We start from the raw sequence: 19,909 nt of genomic DNA, 5'->3' as shown, positions 1-19,909 counted from the left end.
ATGAATGAGGCCCTTCCTCGGGTAGAGGCCAATGTCTAAAACTAGGGTAGCTATTATCTCACCAAAAAATGATTAATGCCCAATTAAAAAAAAAAAAAAAAAACATTGCCACCAAGTTGACTCTGGCTCATAGCGACCCTATAGCTCAATAGTTGCTGATAATCTATATTCCAGAAAGCCAATGGTCTCCTCTTTTTTCATTGACTATTAGTAGAGATGCTAAACTGTACTTAATTACTGAGAGCACAAAAGGCAAGAAAGAATGAAACGAGTATTATTGTGTTCCTACAACGTGCTGGGGCATTTATCTCATTCAACTCTTAAAACAGCAAGTATTATGCTTCACTTCGCAGATATGGAAACTGTACAGTCAGGTGGGTAGATGTGGTTGCTAATGCCAAGTTGCTGTATGAGCAGAAAGTTTGCTTTAGTAGATGCCTGAGGTTTTCTCTTCTTCCCTGCCTCCCACTACAAAACACTTAGCATGTGCTCTGTGATGACTCTCCACTCCTGTGCGGAGTTGCTGAGATGTTTTCTCTTCCCTACAGTGGTGTCCTGTGGCCATCCAGGCTCCCCTCCCCATACCCAGATGTCCGGAGACAGCTACACTGTGGGGGCTGTCGTGCGTTACAGTTGTACTGGCAAGCGGACACTGGTGGGAAATGCTACCCGCATGTGTGGGCTGGACGGACACTGGACTGGCTCCCTCCCCCACTGTTCAGGTATGGGGCATGGAGTTGGAGTGGGGTGGGGGGGATGGAACTCTTGTGGCTGGTGAGAAGTGGGAGGTGGACATGCTACCAAGGTATCAATTGTTCATTAAAGGATGAGAGGGAGTCAGTCTTTTTGTACCTCATTCCTCACAGGCAGAGAGCTTAGTTTAAGAGATTCCAGCTGGAGTTCAGCCCTTATAGTCTGAGCCCAACTTCATGGCTTCGACAGCTCTGGCCAAGCCCATATAGACAAGAGATTATAAAATTAGGGAGGACACAACTTTGTGAGGTCAGCGTATGGCCAGACCCTTGTCCAGACACTTGATTCCATAAGTTTATCAAGTTCAAACCTTCCTGCTTCTAAGCCCAGACCTAAACCCACGTCTACACTCTTTTCTCTCCTTTCAGACCCCCGAGTCCCAGCCTGCTTTCCTTTCCTTTCCTTCTTATCACCTTCCCACCACTCACTTGTCTTGTGTCCTGGCTGCCTAGTAGAATATAGTCTCTTTCCCTACAGCCTAAACACCAGCCTCCAGACTTCCTTTTAGTTATTTTTATTTTTTTTTTACTGCCCATCTCTGTAAGGACACTGACAGAGATTATCAAAGTAGCAAATGTAGGGAACTACCCTACGTGTCCATATTATTCAAACCAGAAATTCATCTCTAATGTTTTGTAACAGAACAAAATATTTGAAATTAAATTGTCCCACTGTGATGGTTAAGGTTGTGTATCAACTTGGTTGGGCTATGATACTCAGTGGTTTGACAGTTATGCAATGATGTATTTTGGTAGTTACGTAACGATGTAGTAGTCCTCCATGATGTGATCTGATATGATCAGCCAATCAGTTGTAAGGGGAGTTTCTTTGGGGATGTGGCCTGCATCCAGTATATATACGGATGTTCTGGCAAAGCTCATTTGCTTGCTCTGGATCCTACATCTGGCACATCATCATCTGACCTCTGGTTCTTGGGACTTGAGCCAGCAACCTGCCATATTCCTTGCCAATCTTGGAATTCGTCAGCCTCCACAGCCTGCAAGCCAGCAGCCTGCTGTCTTACCTGCCAATCTTGGAACTTGTCAGCCTCCACAGCTTGTGAGCCAGCAGCATGCTGTCTTGCCTGGTGATCTTGGATTTGTCAGCCTCCACAGCCCATGAGCCAGCAGCCTGCAGTCTGACCTGCTGATCTTGGGTTCATCACCCCCTGGAGCTATGTGTGTCTGGAGAATCCTCCAGCCAGACTCCTGACCCATGGACTTGGAACTTCCCAGCCTCTGAAACCGTGTGAGCCATTTCCCTGAGATGAATCTCTCTCACTCTCTCTCTATATATATATACATACACTTCACTGGTTTTCCTTCTATAGGGAACCCAGCCTAAGACACCCACCAATGACAGAAACCACCAAGCCAAAAAATTAGCATACTGCAGCTTTGTTTTCTTTGAGGGGAGCCTGCCTGGGTCTAGGAAGGGATCCTATATGGCATGTCATCCACAAGAGGGGCAGCTGCTCATATAACTTGATGTTTCTCAGGGAGCACACCTTGGTGTTTAAATCAATCCCTATCCCTGACTATGCCAGATCCCCTCTAGAGGTGAGGGTCCCAACCTTCTCCTAATACAGATGCTTTCTCCTTGATATGAAACCTCACTCACAAGACGCACAACTCGTATCTTTTTCTTGCATTTGAGGTTCCCAGAATAGCCCGCCTTCCAGAACTTAAGACCCTTCCAGAGTATTGAACTCTACCAGATATTAGTTAGGTTCTCCACAGAAAGGAGAGATTCCCAAAGGACAGGCCATTGTGGCCTGTTTCGGAAAACATTTTACTACCCAGAACAATCCCAGACACATCACTCTATATGACCAGCCAGACTTTGGCCCCTCACTTCTATCTAATCTCTGAACCAGGCAGGACTACACATGATCAAGAACTCCTTTAGCTGTACTAGAAGAAGTCCTGCTAACTGGACTCCTTTTTGTCTGTTTGAACTTCTAGTGGAAGTGACTTAGGGAGGATGGGATGAGGGGCAGGGGACATGCACATTGACACCTCCTGAATTTACCCACAGAGTGGATTCCAGGAGAGCGAGGCATTCTAAAAAGGAAAGGGATCCAAGCATGCATCTGGTCTAGTCCCTTCTGTGAACAGTCCCTTTACATAAAGCTCCTCCCTCTGGATACTTTTCTAGGACACTGGGCTAATGATGCTGTTATTTGATCTATTATGTGGGTTTTTATTCTCCATGAGAAGAAGTGCAGGATAGGGGAGAAAGAAACCAGAAAAAAAAGCCTTGAGCATCTCCTAATGGTTAGTATATGTAACCCAACTACCCGAGTATTCTCCTGGTCCACTGCATGGAATCCAGAGAGCTCTTGTAAAGTCTCGTCTATCCCAATATGTAACTTCTTTTCTCTGGAGACCTCTGAGGTCAGGAGTAGAGCCATAAGTGCTAAGGCTGAGGACTGAATAACCCTAAATGCCTTAGATAAGAAAATGAGACATGAGAATAGGTGATTAGAAAGTAACCCTAGGTATACACTAGTGAATAAAATTGACATAGTGCCTCCCTTCCTGAAATTTACACCTAGCCATCTTTTGCAAGTCCTAGAAAATACACATTCAAGGGTACCATGGTCAAATTTTTGAGCCTTGTTCTGTACAATCAGTGGACCCAGAAGATGCATAACAAAATATCCTGAGTCCTTGAGTCATAAGCTCCTGGGCCATCAGGGATATGCAGAGATTTCTGGCATTTGAAAGATACTTTAGGAAGTTCATTGCCCATCTCTCCAGTATCACCATCTTACCAATATACCTCTTCATTGAAGAGTCAACAGTTGCCATCTGTTTACTCTGCCCCCTTGGTGTGATATTCTGTCCCAGCCTCTGTGTATCGTTGAAACAGATGCCTCAATACTGCAGTAGGAACCATTGTGTCAGAACAAGCCCCAGGATTGGAAAGCTCTAGTCTTGTGCTTATTTTACAATAGTGCTGGCTCCGGCTAAGGTCAGCTAGTCACTGTGTGAGTTGGAGCTAGTCACCATCAAGGCTGCCTTCAAGAGGAACCCATTACTGCCTGCTGCACAAGCTACATCCTGGAAAACTTCAGAAGATAAGAAAACCTAGCCAAATGTGATGGGCCCTCTTTTTTCATATATTTGAAGATAGAATGACTCCCTTGGTTTGGTGGGTAGCAGAATGGAGAACATTGGTTACAGAGTATTCTTAGAGTCTAGAACTAGACTAGAAAAGGAAAATAATTCCAAGATTGAGAAAGTGAAAAATCATAAATGGTAAGTGGTGAGGTATACATAAATTAAGCATTTATTGACTCCAACAAATGAAATGTGGCCACTTAGATGTTATCATTTGATGCCCACACATGTGGGTTCATGAGGAGATAGATTTGACAGCATTTGGGAACTTTGTCTTCTCATGCAGAGGTAATTGGTTCTTATTCTTCCTCTTCCTCCTTCATGTTGACCACAGCCTAGTCTGATGCCCCCATACTTCTCTGTATTATAAAATGTGCCAGCTCCCACAGGCACTAGATCTTATGGCTTTGTCTTCTGTTCTCTATCCTCCTTTACCTCTTGGCTCCTTGGCACTCTCTTGGATAGATTTCTACAATGTCAGAAGACAGATAACTACAGGAATGTAGCAAGAGATAGGGCACAAAGCAAGAGTGCAATAAGAGGGTCTAGGACATTTGGTCTACAGCCCACTCGCATTGAGTAATTTGTGGGTAGGGAATCAACTAAAGGCCCAAGATCATAATCTAAGCTGGGCTGTGGAGAAGATGAAGCTATGCTAAGGAGTTGTTGAGATTTTATCCTGCAGGCACTGGGAAGCCCATGAATATATTTTGGCAGGAAAGAAACAAGAATTGGTGGTTGCTGGTTGTTAATTGTTGAGATTTGAGGATCAGATGGAAAGTAGATTAGAGGGAGAGTTTAAGAAGGGACATGGGTTAGGAGGTATTTGCAGTAGTTCAGGCAAGAGAATGTTGAGCATCTAAACTAAGACAGTGGCATTGGGAATGGAGAGGGTAATGTAGAATTAATAGGTTCGAGTTGCCAGTTGAGTGGGGAAGAGGCAAAAGAGAGAAGGAGATGTGGTCAGCCTCGACCCCTGAAATTCCAGATTGGCACAGGCCAAATATGGAGGTATGATTTTCACTATAGAACCTTCCCTCTGCCTTCCTACTTCTCTTTGCTATGTGATTCCCAGGGACTCACCCCTAACCTTGGCCGTTTGTGTTCTTTGACTACGGAGTAGTGAGACAGGAGCCTGTCCAGGTAACCTAGGCTAGGCACACAGTTTTCACTACTACTCATTCCTGAAGCCTACTGCTTCCCCTTAACAATGGTCCAACCTCTTTCTCTCTCCACATTCTCCACTCCCTTTTCTTCCACGCTAAATGCAACAGGGTTTGTTTGGTTGTGGTCCACAGGAACCAGCATGGGCTTCTGTGGTGACCCTGGGATCCCTGCCCATGGCATCCGTTTGGGGGATAGCTTTGCTTCAGGCAGTCTGATGCGCTTCAGCTGTGAAGCTGGTCATGCACTCCGGGGATCATCAGAGCGGACCTGTCTAGCCAACGGCACGTGGAGTGGCACGCAGCCTGAGTGTGGAGGTAATGTATGTGACACATTCTGCTTTTCCCCTTTTCCCACCCCCAGATGCTCTTCCCCAGTTCTCCTGCCCCCACACACCTGCCCTCACACTCACAGATAAAACCTCTGGCCCCATTTGTTCCCTTGGGCTGACACATAATGGACACAAACAGATAGTTTATGTTTGTCTTCATTAGTAATCCCCACCCTCAACTAAGAAGGGAAGAAACCAGAAGAGACAAAATTTAGCCCATTAATACACTCAATTCTCATATTATTTGATTCAGGAACTATATGCCAAAGATTGTGGTATGTGCTGGGGATACAGCGATGACCAAGACAGAAATATGCCTTGCCCGCTAGGAGCTCACAGTTTAAGGGGAGAGACTGTGTTAAACAAACATGTAAAGTGCCAAAAGAAATGCTAATCCAATTTTTAAATACCTTTTACAAGTAAGATAGACCCTTAATGATGTTTTCTGAAGTAGCTACAATATGAGAAATTATAGTTCCCCATGCATTCCTAAATTTCCCCCCAAAAAGTTTTTTTTAACTTCCCACTTTCCAACTTTTTGCAGCTGTTCCCCGGATTTCTCTATCTCCCTCTAAAACATAGCCTGATGGCGCTCTCCTAACTAGGGAGCAAGTTTCACAGCTGAGAGAAAGGCCAAGTGAGAATGTGTTGGAAGAGAAAGAGAAGATAGAAACAGTCATTTAGCAAGGTAGGAGTGTGAATGGAAGTGGGCAATGCAGACTTTCCAGGCAGCACGGAGGACTCACTTAAGTAAGAAGTCAGAAGTTTAAAGTGAGAGTAGTCACCATCAGTCTTTTTGTTCAAGCACCTTTTGCTGCTTAGGTGCAGGCACAGTGTAGGTAGAGTGTTGGGTTAGGGTTGGGGTTTTACTAGGCAATTAAGACATCAGTAGAAAATGACAAGGGAGATGAGGGTGCAGACAAAGCAGTGATTATGATACATCTTGCAATCTAAAGAGGGAACAAATTTCTAAGTAGAGTAAGAGTCAATGAAAAAGTGATAGGATCAATGAATTGTAGGTCCCAGTGGGAGCAAATATCACCAGAGACCCCACCCCAGAAGGAGAGAGAGCTTTGTTTAGCTAGTGTTGTTTCTGTTTATGGGACTGGAAAATATGGCAATGGATGTTGGTGATGGTTATACAACATGATTGATGTATTTGGTTTCATCGAAATGTACAAGTGAAAAATGTTGAATTGGCAGATGTTGTGTTACCTATATTTTTACAACAATTAAAAAAAAAAGAGGCAGGCAGTGGTTAGAAGAAAGCAGGCTGTTTGAAATTGAGATTGTGGTATAGTCTTGTGGCGCAAGAAGGGATGTTCTGGCCTCTGAACAGGGACTCCTGCCCAGGAGATGATACAGAGGAGTCCGTGTCTTCTCCCACTCATCTGCCCAAAGTCCTGCCTCTCCTGGGGGGTGATATTTGAAAAGTTAATTTCTATAAAATTATTTAGGCATAGCAAGAGAACTGTTGGTGGCAGAGTATATTGGCAAGAGGAATATTCAGTGTATTTTAAAATGCCTACTGTGACCAAGGTCCCTTTCATGCCCACTGGGATCCCTGGTTGGAGTCAGTCAGCATGTGAGAAGTGTTCAGGGAACAAAAGGTGGGGAGTTAAGGTGTCTGGAACTGAATATTTGTTGAATGAGTAAGTATGTGTTTGTGTGTGTGTGCATGTGTGTGTTTATGTGTGCATGTGTGTGTGTGCATGTACACAGACCCAGCTCTTTATGACTTCCCTTAACAAACTCTTATTCATTCTTCAAGACTCTACTCAAATTTTACCTCTCACCTCTAGCCCCAATAAGCTGCTTTCTTCTTAGTGTTTTTTTTCCTTCAAGTATAATACTTATGATGTCATATTTTAATTCATCTGTTTATAGGGAGGTCTCTCAGAATAGACAAGCCCCTCAAGGGCAGGGACATAACTTGGTCATTGTTGTATCCCCAGCAAGTAGGATACAACTGGTTGGATAAATAGATGCCAGGTCCTGTGAGTTGTGTTTAATATGTAAGAATCATTTTGTAGATTTGACTTGGGACCGTGGAAATGTTATACATAGTTATAAAATACAATGAAATCAAAGTTGAAAAACAAGCAGTCTCTAAACATAAAAATCAAAATGGAAGAAGTGAGCCTAACCATGTGTCAAGTTGGTGGCTTATCACCCCAGAGAATTATTTCAAATGGCTTTAAAGCGCAGTAATTTGACTGTGGTATATATCGTAAGGACAAAAAAAGCTGCAAAAAATCTTAAACTGTTCTCACCAATCCTATTGTTAGTAGTAATATTGGTATTGCTATTCTGAAAATAGTATATATATTCATATTGTTATTGTTGGTTGCTGTTGAGTCAGCCCTCAACTCACAGATTTTATTATTATTAAAATATGGATAAAACAAATAAAAATAATTCAATGCCATTAAGAACCAAGATTTTCATCATAAAATAGATACAATGTAAAAGAAGTCACAGTAAAACCCTTAATCCTAAATTTGGATTGGTAATATCAATATAAATTTATAATGTAGTATCAATTTTTCAAGTTTTTTCTAGATCAGTCCACTGGAAAAGTCTAGCATTAGAGACCAGCTCAGTAGTAATGAGTACCCTTAGCTCCCAGATCATGGTCTCTAAATCCGTTCTCCATTAAAAGGAACTAGGGTTTTTTGGAGAAACGTCTGATGCCAGGTCTGGGGTAGGAAATGTACAAGATGAACATGGGACACCTTGTCACTCCAAAAAGCAAAGAAGCAACCAGAGACGACTGGGGTCATGTCAAAGGAACTCAAGAGCCAACTTCAAGAGGCTCCCAGTAGCTAAAAATAGAACAGTTTAAGGATTAAGAAGAGTAATAATGGCAATGAATAGAAACATAATGCATTTAAATCTATGAGTTCCTAATGATTCTTAAATAAGCTCGCTGGTCACCTTTGGAGCTTGCTAGGGAACCAACTCATTATTCTGTCATTTTATTTAAAAAACAAAAAGAAAAGAAGCAAGCATTATCCTGCCTTCTGGTATGAACTGTAAGCAGATAGTTGATGAAGGAAAGTTCTTTATTAAAGAACTCCAGCTAACGCAGAAGGAACTATGGAAGTAGAATATCACCATTTTGCAACCCCTAAGTAATGAATCTAGTCATCAATTGCTGCTAAGTGAAAACTAATGGGAAACTTTATAAAGCTGGATTAGGTGGGCAAATCTGAACCATCAATCAGTCGCAACATCATCAACAAGGAAACAGCCAGACATTATGTGCCTCCAGATGTGAGGCAATAAGACAGACACAAAAGCACCTATAAAGTACCCTTGCCAAAAATAGAACTTGGTTACAGGAACTACAGGGGACAGAGGAATGTGTTAAACAATACCTCACTGATACAGTTAGCAAAATCCAGAAAGTGGGAAATTCTACAGGACAAATGCCCTGGTTTCTGTAATAAGTAAATTACAGGAGAGGGAAGGGTAAGATCTTGGCTCAACAGACATGCAATATAATATCTTGGTTCAAAAGAGACGTGCAAACCAAATTTCATGTGTGGACCTTATTTGGATCCTGATTCAAACGAATCAACTGTAAAAAATAATAATAAGGCAATTGAGAAATTTAAATGCCAATTACATATTTGGTGATATTAAGGAATTGCTATTTTAAAAAATAGATGTGATCATAAAAAAGATAGTCTTTATTTTTTTTAAGAAGTAAAAAATTCATACAGTTTTCTCCTTCCCTTGTCGGGGTGAGGTGATCAGGCATGAAAGCACCATGAGAGTCGTCACTATCCACAGGACCCTTGTGTAGCATGTGGTTTCCACTCTTGGCAGTTCTCAGATCCCCAAGTGACACCTGCCATTGTTCTTATGAATAATATGCTCTTTTGGATTCCTAGTGATCTCTTGTGGGAACCCTGGGACTCCAAGCAATGCCCGAGTCGTGTTCAGTGACAGCCTGGTTTTCTCCAGCTCCATCGTCTACGAGTGTCGGGAAGGCTACTACGCCACAGGCCTGCTCAGCCGACACTGCTCAGTCAACGGCACCTGGACAGGCAGTGACCCAGAGTGCATAGGTAAGAGCCTAGGCCCTCTGGGCTCCATGGCAAAGTAGTGGCCCAGGCAATCAGCTCCCTCATGCACAAGAAGGCTGTCCATGGGAGACTGAGAAAGCTGGCTGGAGTGGTGGGACTTGACCTTGAATGACAATCATGTTTGAGCATATACTTTGTGGGAGCTCTGAGCTAAGTGCCTTATTTTATATGTATTATCTCATTTGATTCTCACCACTACCCCATAAGTAGCTATTACTAGTCCCGTTTTATAATGAGATGACTGAGACTCAAAGAGGTTGAGAGTCTAATAGGTCATTTCACAGGCCCTAGTCATTTCACAGGCCCTAAAAAAAAAAAAAAAAAAAAAATTTTTTTCTTTTTTTAAGCCAGTTCCTTGGGCTTTTCTGTTCTCTTTTAGAGCAAATTCCCAGAGCTCAGCCTGGCTGTTTTTCTACTTTAAAGCTGCCACCATCTGCCATCTTTGTAGGTTCATTTTGTCCCTTGAACCTATCCTCACCCTAGCCTGGCTCCCAAGCATGGTGTAGCCTCACAACTCCCCTTTCTTGCTATTCTCAAGGGCAGCCCTAGGCCCTTTTCCTTAGAAAGTGGGTCACTGTGGGGCCCAGATGAAGAAGTGATAGGATGAGGGAATCTGACATTTCCCTTTCAACATCCTGGTGATTTCAGGCTCTATCTGCAATCCCATGTCAAGTTCACTTTTGTTCTGAAGGTAGCTTGGTGAACCTCACCCTCACTTGATACCATGACATAGGCATGACCACTGCACATTGCATAGGTCATAGACCCTGCTTCTAGCTGTCTGGCCTAAAAGGCCTTCTAGGCAGTAAAGATTATAAGATACGCTTCTTGGTCAGCCAAATTTTATGTGGCCCGTGAACACATCTTGGCTCTTCTACCTGGAAACCACTCCCCTTCCTGGGGACCAGCCTCATTTAGGAACTGACCCCTCTGGGCACTTCCTTGTAGAGGGCTGGACTTTGGTTAAGCATGGCCTTTGTAGCCCAAGTTGCTGGAGTGCATAAGGTATGGTGTGGACAAGGACAGTGCGGTAGTGGGAACCTGATGCAGGGAGACTTGGCCAAATAGACTTGAGCATGGGCAGAGTCCAACTGGGAGCCTGGGAAGACCCAGGGCACCCCTGATCTGACAGACTTCCCTCTTGGACTTGTGCAAGGAATACTGAGGAGAAAAGGGACCTGGTCTGGGAATAAGCAACGCCATATCTCTCTTATCCTAGTCATAAACTGTGGTGACCCTGGGATTCCAGCCAATGGCCTCCGGCTAGGAAATGACTTCAGGTACAACAAAACAGTGACATACCAGTGTGTCCCTGGCTACATGATGGAATCACATAGGGTGTCTGTGCTGAGCTGCACCAAGGACCGGACATGGAATGGGACCAAGCCAGTCTGCAAAGGTGAGTCTACAGCTGCAGATCTGGGCAGGAGGGCAAAGAAGGTGTGAAGGTGAGGCCTGGGCTTTGAACATCTAGAAGGGACGGAGTGGCAAGCAAAGATCTTACCAGGGGTGTGCAAGGTGAGGACTGGCCCCTGAACTTCTTAAGGGTGAGAACTGGGAGGTACCAAGGTAAGGCCTGGACCATGAACATTGAGGGGAGGGCTGTGCAAAGAGGACTGGTTCCTCACACTTGGAAGAGCATTGTAAGATGCAAAAAGATCAAAACCTCTCGTCCCCCACCCAAGTAAGAGGGCCTTTTCTGATTCTTCCTGCATAGCCCAGACTCCCAGCAGGTATAGGCTAGCCAGTGATGTCAATTCTGAAGACTAGGGTCTGGTATCCTCAGGACAGCTCCAGAACTCACCCTGCTTTGGTCTCCCCCCCAGCTATCATGTGCAAGCCACCTCAGCTCATCCCCAACGGGAAGGTAGTGGGGTCCGACTTCATGTGGGGCTCCAGTGTGATATACACCTGCCTGGAGGGCTACCAGCTGTCCCTCCCTGCGGTGCTTACCTGTGAGGGAAACGGATCCTGGACCGGGGAGCTGCCTCAATGTTTCCGTAAGTCGCTAACCAGGGCTTTTAGTGCAGACAGTCCGATGTCTCCGCTTCCCCTCCTCAGAGCGCTGTTGCTGGAAGGCTGAGAGTAGGTAGTTCCCTCCCCAAAATCAGAGAGGAAGTTTGTCAGAGACACTAGTAAAGGAGGAAAGAAGTTTAAAGGCAGAAATTGAGTAGCCCTGGCTACTAACAGACTCTGTTTGCAGCCACAAATGGAAGCAATTAAGTCAGAGATAGGCAGATGATTCTTAATGGAATGGAATAGTACCCAAAGATCTGGGGGTGCTCTGTGCTGGGAACATGCGTGTCTTCATGGAAAATACCCTGCACAGACCAGATTTACTGGTCTGCCAGAGACTGGAGGACCCCTGAGTCTATGGCCCCCTGACACACTGCTAACTCAGAACTGAGGCCAGTCCCGAAGTCTACCTTTCAGCCAAAGATTAGACAGGCCTACAAAACAATCACACATATGAGGAACATGCTTCATAGTTCAATCAAGTGTATGAGACCAAATGGGCAACACCTGCCCAAATGCAAAGACAAGAAGGCAGGAAGGGACAGGAAACCTGGATAGGTGACACCGGGAATGCATAGTGTAAAAGGGAAACAGGAGAGTGCTGACGGGGGAGAGTACACTGTAAACTTTCACCTAAAACACAATAAAGAAAGAGAGAAAATACCCTATATGGAAGAAACTTCTGGGGGACCCGTGATTTTTCTGGTAAAGAGGTCATTTCTTACCCACCTGGCCCAGTTGTGCTCAGAAGAGACCCCAAGCCAATTCCAGGGCTCATTCCTTACTAAGATCCCCAGAGAAGGAGGTGCTTGGCCTCTTATTCTGGTCATGACCCGTAAGTGGGCTCTGAAAGGTTTTGTCAGTGCCCCTACTTTGGGAAAGCAGTAGGGACTATTTTTTCTTTCTACTTGAAATTTATCTAATTCTGCAGAAAATTATCTGCGTATTTGTGGCACTGTGTGAGTACTGCTGAAAATTTGCTTCAGTTTGGAAAAAATCAGCAGAAACTAGGGTCAGCAGAGGAAGTGGACCTGGGATGAGCAGCATTTAGTTCCTGGTTGGCCCCTCAGGCCTCCACACACCACCAGGGGACAGCTGGGAAGACAGTAAGTCTCAGAGTTGAGTCTGGATCCAGCAACCTTGCTTTTCATCTTGAGAAATAGCTGAATTGCTTATTTACAGTAAATCCCAGTCAATCTAAAAAAATTCATACTATATCTAAAAATACAAAGAAGAAAGTCAAAATCATCTGAACTCTCACTTCCCAAAGATAACCATGGTTAGGCTTTTAAGTATGCCTGCCACATCAATCACTATGCATCTTTGCATAAATAATGATATGTATACAGTTTTCTATAAAAGGTATCAGATTGTGCGGCACATGCTGTTTCCTAACTTGTATTTTCAGCCATTGATAATGCCATCAGCACCTTTCCATAGCAGTACATTCTGATCAATTATCAGTTTTAATGGCTGCAAAGAATTCCATTGTTATGGGTACCACAGCAAGTTTAATCTTCTCCGGCTGATGATGAATTTGTCTCCGATTTAATCCTGTTAGAAGTTCTGCATTAAATATCCCTGAAAATAGCCTTTCTTTACTATTGTAATAATATACGAAAAGTGAGAATGCTGGCCCAAAGGGCAGGCACTTTATGCTTCTTAACATATGTTGCCAAACTGTCTTCTACAAAGAGTTTCCCAATTTATAATCCTACCAGCAGTTTATGAGAATGTTTCTTAACGCACAGCTTCATCAACAATGGATTTTGCCAGTCTTTTTAAAATATTTGCCAGTCTGAGTTCAAAAGAGAGCTCATTTTCTTAATTGGCATCACATTGCTAATTAGCAAGGCTGAGCTGATCTTTCTTTACTTGTCAACAGAGCTTCAACAGGTTCATTCCAGTTTGAGCCACTGCTGAGAATTTTCATTTCTAACAAATGCCTACAAAGAATTTGCATTTCCACCCCCTGATGTACTGAATCAGAATCTACACTTTAACAAGATCCCCCAGGTGATTCTTATATACAGCTTCCTGGGAAGTTGTTAGAAATGCAAATCCTCAGCAGGGATTAGAACTGGAATGAACTGGTTTGAAGCCCTGCTTGTCAACTCTTTGTATTTCTTATTCTGTGAGTTGCTGCCAGGGCTTTGAACCGGTTCATTTCAGTTCAAACCTCTGCTGAGAATTTGCATTTTCTAACAAGTTTCCAGGCAATGCTAATACTGCTGGTTAGGGACCAATTCTGAGAACCACTAGTAGAGCCAAAAAACCCAACCAAACCCAGTGCCATCAAGTCGATTCCAATTCACAGTGACCCTACAGGACAGAGTAGAACTGCCCTGTAGAGTTTCCAAGGACCACCTGGCAGATTCGAACTGCCCGCCCTTTGGTTAGCAGCCATAGCACTTAACCACTATGCCACCAGGGTTTCCACTAGTAGAGCAATGGTTCTCAAATTTGATTGTACGTAAGAATCACCTGGGGATCTTGTTAAAATGTAGATTCTGATTCAGTATATCTGGAGGTGGAATTACAAATTCTCAACAGAGGTTCGAACCGGAACAAACCAGTGGTTGCTGCCTCCTGGATACGGTAGCTTCTAATCAGCTCAGCCTTCAACTGACCAGATTTGACAATCTTGGGATGAGCCTGCTGTGCCCAGGGCATAGACTACAGTTTTCAGGGCATAGACTACAGCTCCAGCTTCCATTTTATTTTGCATATGATTGTGAACCTCAGACCGTATGTACACGTACACACAGCATAAAGAATGTTCCTCATGCTTGATGTGATGTCTTGAGGAATATCTTCCCTTCAGTAGTCAACTCTTAATGATACTCTCTGACATTAACACGACCTGAATGAAATAGACACACTCAAACCCTACCCACAGCAATGTAAATGTGTACCCTTAGGGCATGCCAAGAAAACAATACAAGTGAAAGAAAAAGCCATATGTAACTTCAAAATAATAGAAAATACCTACTATAAGGGTTATTGTTTTTTTTTATAAGGGTTAGGATAAAAATGTAATTATGGCATAACCTCTCATTGCAGAATTATGTAGCCAATAAGTAATAATGATGTGATAAACATGGAAACTGTTTATATGATAATATTAAATGAACGAAGCAAGATTCACAGTCACATGGACATTGGGTTTGCAACCATGCGCAAGTTTATTTACAACTGAACAAAGACTAGAAGAGAATGTGCATGAAAAAGAAAAAAAAATTTTTTGGTTCTGGGTAGTAGGATTATAGTTTATTTCTGCTCAACTTTCTGTTTCTTATAATGTTATTTCATTATTTGGATGACTATTTTGAGTGTGGAAAGGAGCAGAAAGGCAGAGCAGTACTGAGGCAGGTACAAGCGCTTTCAGGGGACTGCCCCCAGTTTTCAGAGCACAAGTGAAGCTGAGAGGAAACCAGTACAAAGGCAGGGAGTGGGGTGCAGACTGGGTTCCCAGAGCACCTCGGACCCGCCTTTCTCCCTTCATCTTCCCAGCTGTGTTCTGCGGAGATCCCGGTGTCCCACCCCGTGGCAGGAGAGAGGACCGGGGCTTCTCCTACAGGTCGTCGGTCTCCTACTCCTGCCAGCCCCCTCTGGTGCTGGTGGGTTCTCCACGGAGGTTTTGCCAGTCAGATGGAACATGGAGTGGCACCCAGCCCAGCTGCATAGGTGAGAGGGGACCTGAGGGTGGACAATGCCCTGGCTGGTGGGCAACCTTTGGGCAGAAACAACTACTACCTTCCTTCCCCTGTGGTTTCATCTGTAAAAGGGAGCAAGCCCTCCTCTGAGCTACTTAAAGGAGGATAGAAACTAACCAGCTCAGAAGTGTTGTGGAAGAGTCCCTGGGTGGTGCAAATGGTTAAGCACTCAACTACTAACTGAAAGGTTAATAGTTTGAACCCCCCCAGAAGCACCTCGGAAGAAAGACCTGGTGATCTGCTTCTGATAGGTCACAGCCTTGAAAACTCTATGGAGCACATTTCTACTCTGCACACATGGGGTCACCATGAGTCGGAATCCACTCAACAGCAAAGGGTTTGGTTTTTTGGTTTTAATGTGCTATGAACCAAACGAAAAACCAAACCCACTGCTGTCGAGTCGATTCCGACTCAGCCACCCTATATGTGCTACAGGGAAGTATATAATCAACCTGGAGAATGATTCACATGGAGGGATCAAAAGTCAGCATGTGGCTCTGCTTTATTTCCTATATCTGTTTCTCAGAGTGAGTTGGGACAGTGAAGTTTTCAGTTACCATGTGGTCTGTGTCTTTGTTTTGGCAAATCCAGACCCAACGCTGACCATGTGTGCAGACCCCGGCGTGCCGCAGTTTGGGATACAGAACAATTCCCAGGGCTACCAGGTAATGAGGTCAGCCAAGATCGGCCCTTCCTGCCTCCTGTCCCCTCCTGTCACTGTGAGCATCAGAGACCCCAGGGACCTTTTCTGGGAGAGCATTGGCTAGAACTAAGGGAGAACAAGACCTTGGAAGCTGAAGAAAGGAGGTGCTCTACCATTTTGAACCATGCTCCACGTGAGGGCCATTCAGAAGCAGGAAGGTGTTTACATCAGAGAAGCTGATGTGGAAAGACAGATCACATGTAGTTCTACAAGCACCTCCCAGCAACCCCATGTAGCTGGGGCAGGATGTTTGTGGGAATTTAGAAATAAGTAAGACAGATAGGCCTACTCACCTCAAGACGCTCATATGCTACCCACCAACACAGGGTTCATTCAGGGGACAAAAGAGAGACAGGTACCATGCACATGTCAGCACGTAGGCTCTGTGGACACATCTCAGAATCAGCTTTGGGAGGAGGGGATTTGGACAGTCTGGAATGGGACACTCTGAACAGAGAAAGGAATGAATAGTAAGGGTTAAGAGTAGAAGCACTTAAACGAGTGAGACACTATTGCATTGGCGTGGGTGAAAGAAGAGGGTGGGGTTGGGCAGGAGAATTAACAGTGGATGTGGAGAGAAGGGAAGGGTTTGGGATATGTTTTGTAGGTAGAACCAAGAGGCCTTAGGGATAGACTAGATTGAGGGGTTGACGGAAAAGAAGGAATAAAGGATGGCTTGAGATTTTTGAGTTGCACGACTGTGTGGATAATGGTGTCACTTGCTGAATGAAATGATGAAGTCCAAGAGAGAAGCAGCTTGGCGTGGAAGAGGGAGTGGAAACTTTGAGTTTCCCTTTGTGTTTGAATTTGACCCAGTAGGAAATAGGAACTTTTTGAGCAGGAGAGAGGTATAATCCAAGTTGCGGTTTAGAAAACTGACCTGGCCGCATTATGCCAAATGGATTGGAGAAGGAGAGGTGGAGTTGGTGGTTGCAAAAGTGTGGAGTCAGACAGTGAGGGGCTAGTGGAAGGTGAGGGTGGGAAAATGACTGAGCAGAGGGAGAGTGAGGGAAGGTGACAGTTCTGTTCAACAGATATTTACAAAGCGCAGTGCCAGGTTCTCTGAGGGATGTATCTACAACTAAGACAAGCTTCCTATCTTTAGTCTCCTTAGCCATGAAGATAGTGCTGGACCAGGCAGCATTTCATTCTGTTATACACAAGGTCACCACGAGTCGGAATCAGCTCAACAGCACCTAACAATAGCCAGTCCTTAAGGAATTTACACACCGAAAGAGACATAGATAACTAAGGATTTTATTTTGTGCAGATCTTCACATTTTATAAAATGCTTTCAAATCCACCGTCACATTTGAGCGCCACAACGTTCCAGTGTAGATGAGGCAGGGATAGTCAGCCACACATTGTACATAAGATTACTAAGGTGTAGAGAGTTTCAGTGAGTAAATGTAGAAGCCAGAACTCAGACCCAGGGCCTTTGGATTCTGGCTCGGGCATGTTGCCCATCCCAGCAGAGTGTGCTGTGTTTCATAACAATATCAATGTGGCTCAGGGGATTGGATAAGGCCTTGTGGAAGAGGCGCGATATAAGCTGCCTTAAAGGATAAATAAGATTTAATCAAGCAGAGAAGGATGTTCCAGGCAGAGGCCATGGGTAGAATTTGGGTCAGTGAGAAAGTAAGTAATCCAGTGTACAAATGGGTGGAGGGCTAGTTTGGAGCATTGCTGAATGGAAGGTGATGATGGGACCTTCTGGTCTTGCTGCAGGTTGGGAGCACAGTGCTCTTTCGTTGTCAGAAAGGCTACCTACTTCAGGGCTCCACTACCAGGACCTGCCTCCCCAACCTGACCTGGAGTGGAACCCCACCTGACTGCATCCGTGAGTGCAGACTTCATTCCAAGAAAACTCTTGGCCACGTGTTATCTCCCCCGGCAGGTCACCCACTGCATACTTAAATGCTGTGAATGATAGGGAGCTCACATCTTCTCATTTGTACCCATATGGTCTTTTTGTAGTTCTTACCCCTTGGAGCCTTACAGAAGACATTTAATTTCCCTTCCACACAAAAGCCTTTCTGATATTTGAAGGCATCCCCATACTAAGGCAGATTCCAGTAGCAGCAAAAAGTAACAACTACAAGACCAGGCCTCAGGACGGAGATTTCAAGGTTTTGACCAAAATTATTCCTTCTTCCCTCAAAAAAAGTGCTGCAGGCTTGGATTCCTCCAGGGTTGACCAAGCCAGTGTCCTCATTATCTCCATCTTGGCCATTTATATTGGCATCAAAGTTGGGGAAGCGAGAAGATGGGGTGGGAAGAGGGGAAGGGTCTTCTGGGAGCAAAAGGGATAGGAAGGGGATGATTCATGTATAAACAAGGGAATGGCCAGAAAGGCTTCCTGAAGACTCTAATCTCTCCAGGTCCAACAATCTCTTTCCTCTCACCCAGCCCACCACTGCAAGCAGCCAGAGACGCCAACCCATGCCAATGTTGGGGCCCTGGACTTGCCCTCCATGGGCTACACGCTCATCTATTCCTGCCAGGAGGGCTTCTCCCTGAAGGGTGGCTCTGAGCACCGCACCTGCAAAGCAGATGGCAGCTGGACAGGCAAACCACCCATCTGCCTGGGTGAGTGGCCCCCTCAGTGGGAGACCAAGGTGACAGCTGAGATTGAGGTCATAGAGGGCCAAAGAGAAGTGTGTTAGCTTCCTAAGGCTACCATAACAAATTTCTACAAACATGATTGTTTAAAGAAACAGAAGTTTAATCTCTCAAGGTGTTGGCAGGGCTGTGCTCCTCCTAAAGACTATATGAGAAATTCGTTCCTTGCCTCTTCCAGCTACTGGTGGCTGCCAGGATTCCTTGGCTTGTGGCCACATTATTCCTGTCTCTGCCTCCACCTTCACATGGCCTCCTCTGTCTGTGTCTTTGTGTGTCTCTTATAAGGACGCTTGTCACTGGGTTAGGGTCCACCAGGCTGATCCAGAATGATCTCATCTCAAGATTCTTAACTAATTACATCTTCAAAGACCCTTTTTCAAGAAAAGGTTAGATTCACAGGTTCTAGGGATCGGCACATGCACATATTTGCAAATATTTTTTTTTTTTTTTTTTTTACTCAATAATACACTAAAAGAAGGAAGAAACATCGTTTCCAGGAGGTAGATCCTGCTTTTGATTTTCTGAAATGTCAGGCCTCTAGGAGACCAAATAGAGAGTAGTCTAAAGAGAGGCACATATTGAAGGTATCCCAAGTTTTATTTTGCTACCTTCTACCTGAGTTTAAACATACCCGCATAGGATTATGTTTATTCATCAGGCAGTGAAAAGCTCTTTGGTTCCATCATACTGGAATCGCATATCACACATTATAACTCTGATTATATAGCACCCTTCAAAAATCATTTGGGGGTTACCAGGGTATCCCAGGAAACCCTTGTGGTGTAGTGGTTAAGAGCTATGGCTGCTAACTAAAAGGTCAGCAGTTCTAATCCACCAGGTATTCCTTGGAAACTCTATGGGGCAGTTCTACTCTGCCCTGTAGGGTCCATATGAGTGGAAATTTGACTCCACAGCAACGGGTTTTGTTTGGTATCCCAAGCCTCCGTCCCCCTTCTCTTAATTTATTCATTCTCTATTTATTGAGCATTATCAATATGCCGTGCCTGTGCTGAGCTTGGAGGGTACAGAGGAAAAAACACAAATCCTGCCCTGGAGCTGCATTCCACTGCAGGATACAGACAGAAAAGTCATCAGATATAGACCCACTGCCATCGAGTCGATTCCTATAGAAGTACCTTAAAAAACAGAGGTGCACTTAATGCCATGGGAATGAGGAAGAAGGTCACGAATTCAGCCTAAGGAAGGAAGGGAGAAGTCAGGGAAGACTTCCTGGAGAAAGTGATGTCTAAGTCCAAAAAAGATAAAGAATCAATTTGATGCTAGAATGGCATTACACCGTCTCTAACAGGTGCTGATCTCACCATATGCCAAGCATTGTTCTAAGAATTCTGTGTGTATTAGCTCACTTAATCCTCATGATAATC

At 44.4% G+C, this 19,909-nt stretch overlaps 1 protein-coding gene across 1 annotated transcript in view; it reads left to right on the top strand.

Annotated features, from left to right (window-relative positions):
- Window positions 1-19,909, top strand: part of CSMD2 (CUB and Sushi multiple domains 2) — a 786,100-nt gene that overhangs the window by 746,745 nt on the left and 19,446 nt on the right. Inside the window, exons 56-64 of the mRNA XM_049878694.1 lie at window positions 549-722; window positions 5,177-5,359; window positions 9,273-9,449; window positions 10,687-10,866; window positions 11,294-11,467; window positions 14,997-15,170; window positions 15,791-15,864; window positions 17,631-17,742; window positions 18,312-18,491. Coding sequence (XP_049734651.1) covers window positions 549-722; window positions 5,177-5,359; window positions 9,273-9,449; window positions 10,687-10,866; window positions 11,294-11,467; window positions 14,997-15,170; window positions 15,791-15,864; window positions 17,631-17,742; window positions 18,312-18,491 — 1,428 coding nt within the window. The remainder of the gene's footprint in view (window positions 1-548; window positions 723-5,176; window positions 5,360-9,272; window positions 9,450-10,686; window positions 10,867-11,293; window positions 11,468-14,996; window positions 15,171-15,790; window positions 15,865-17,630; window positions 17,743-18,311; window positions 18,492-19,909) is intronic.

This window comes from Elephas maximus, chromosome 3 (genome assembly GCF_024166365.1).
Source record: "Elephas maximus indicus isolate mEleMax1 chromosome 3, mEleMax1 primary haplotype, whole genome shotgun sequence".
Classification (NCBI taxonomy): domain Eukaryota; kingdom Metazoa; phylum Chordata; class Mammalia; order Proboscidea; family Elephantidae; genus Elephas; species Elephas maximus.
This window is presented reverse-complemented; position numbering and strand designations above follow the sequence as displayed.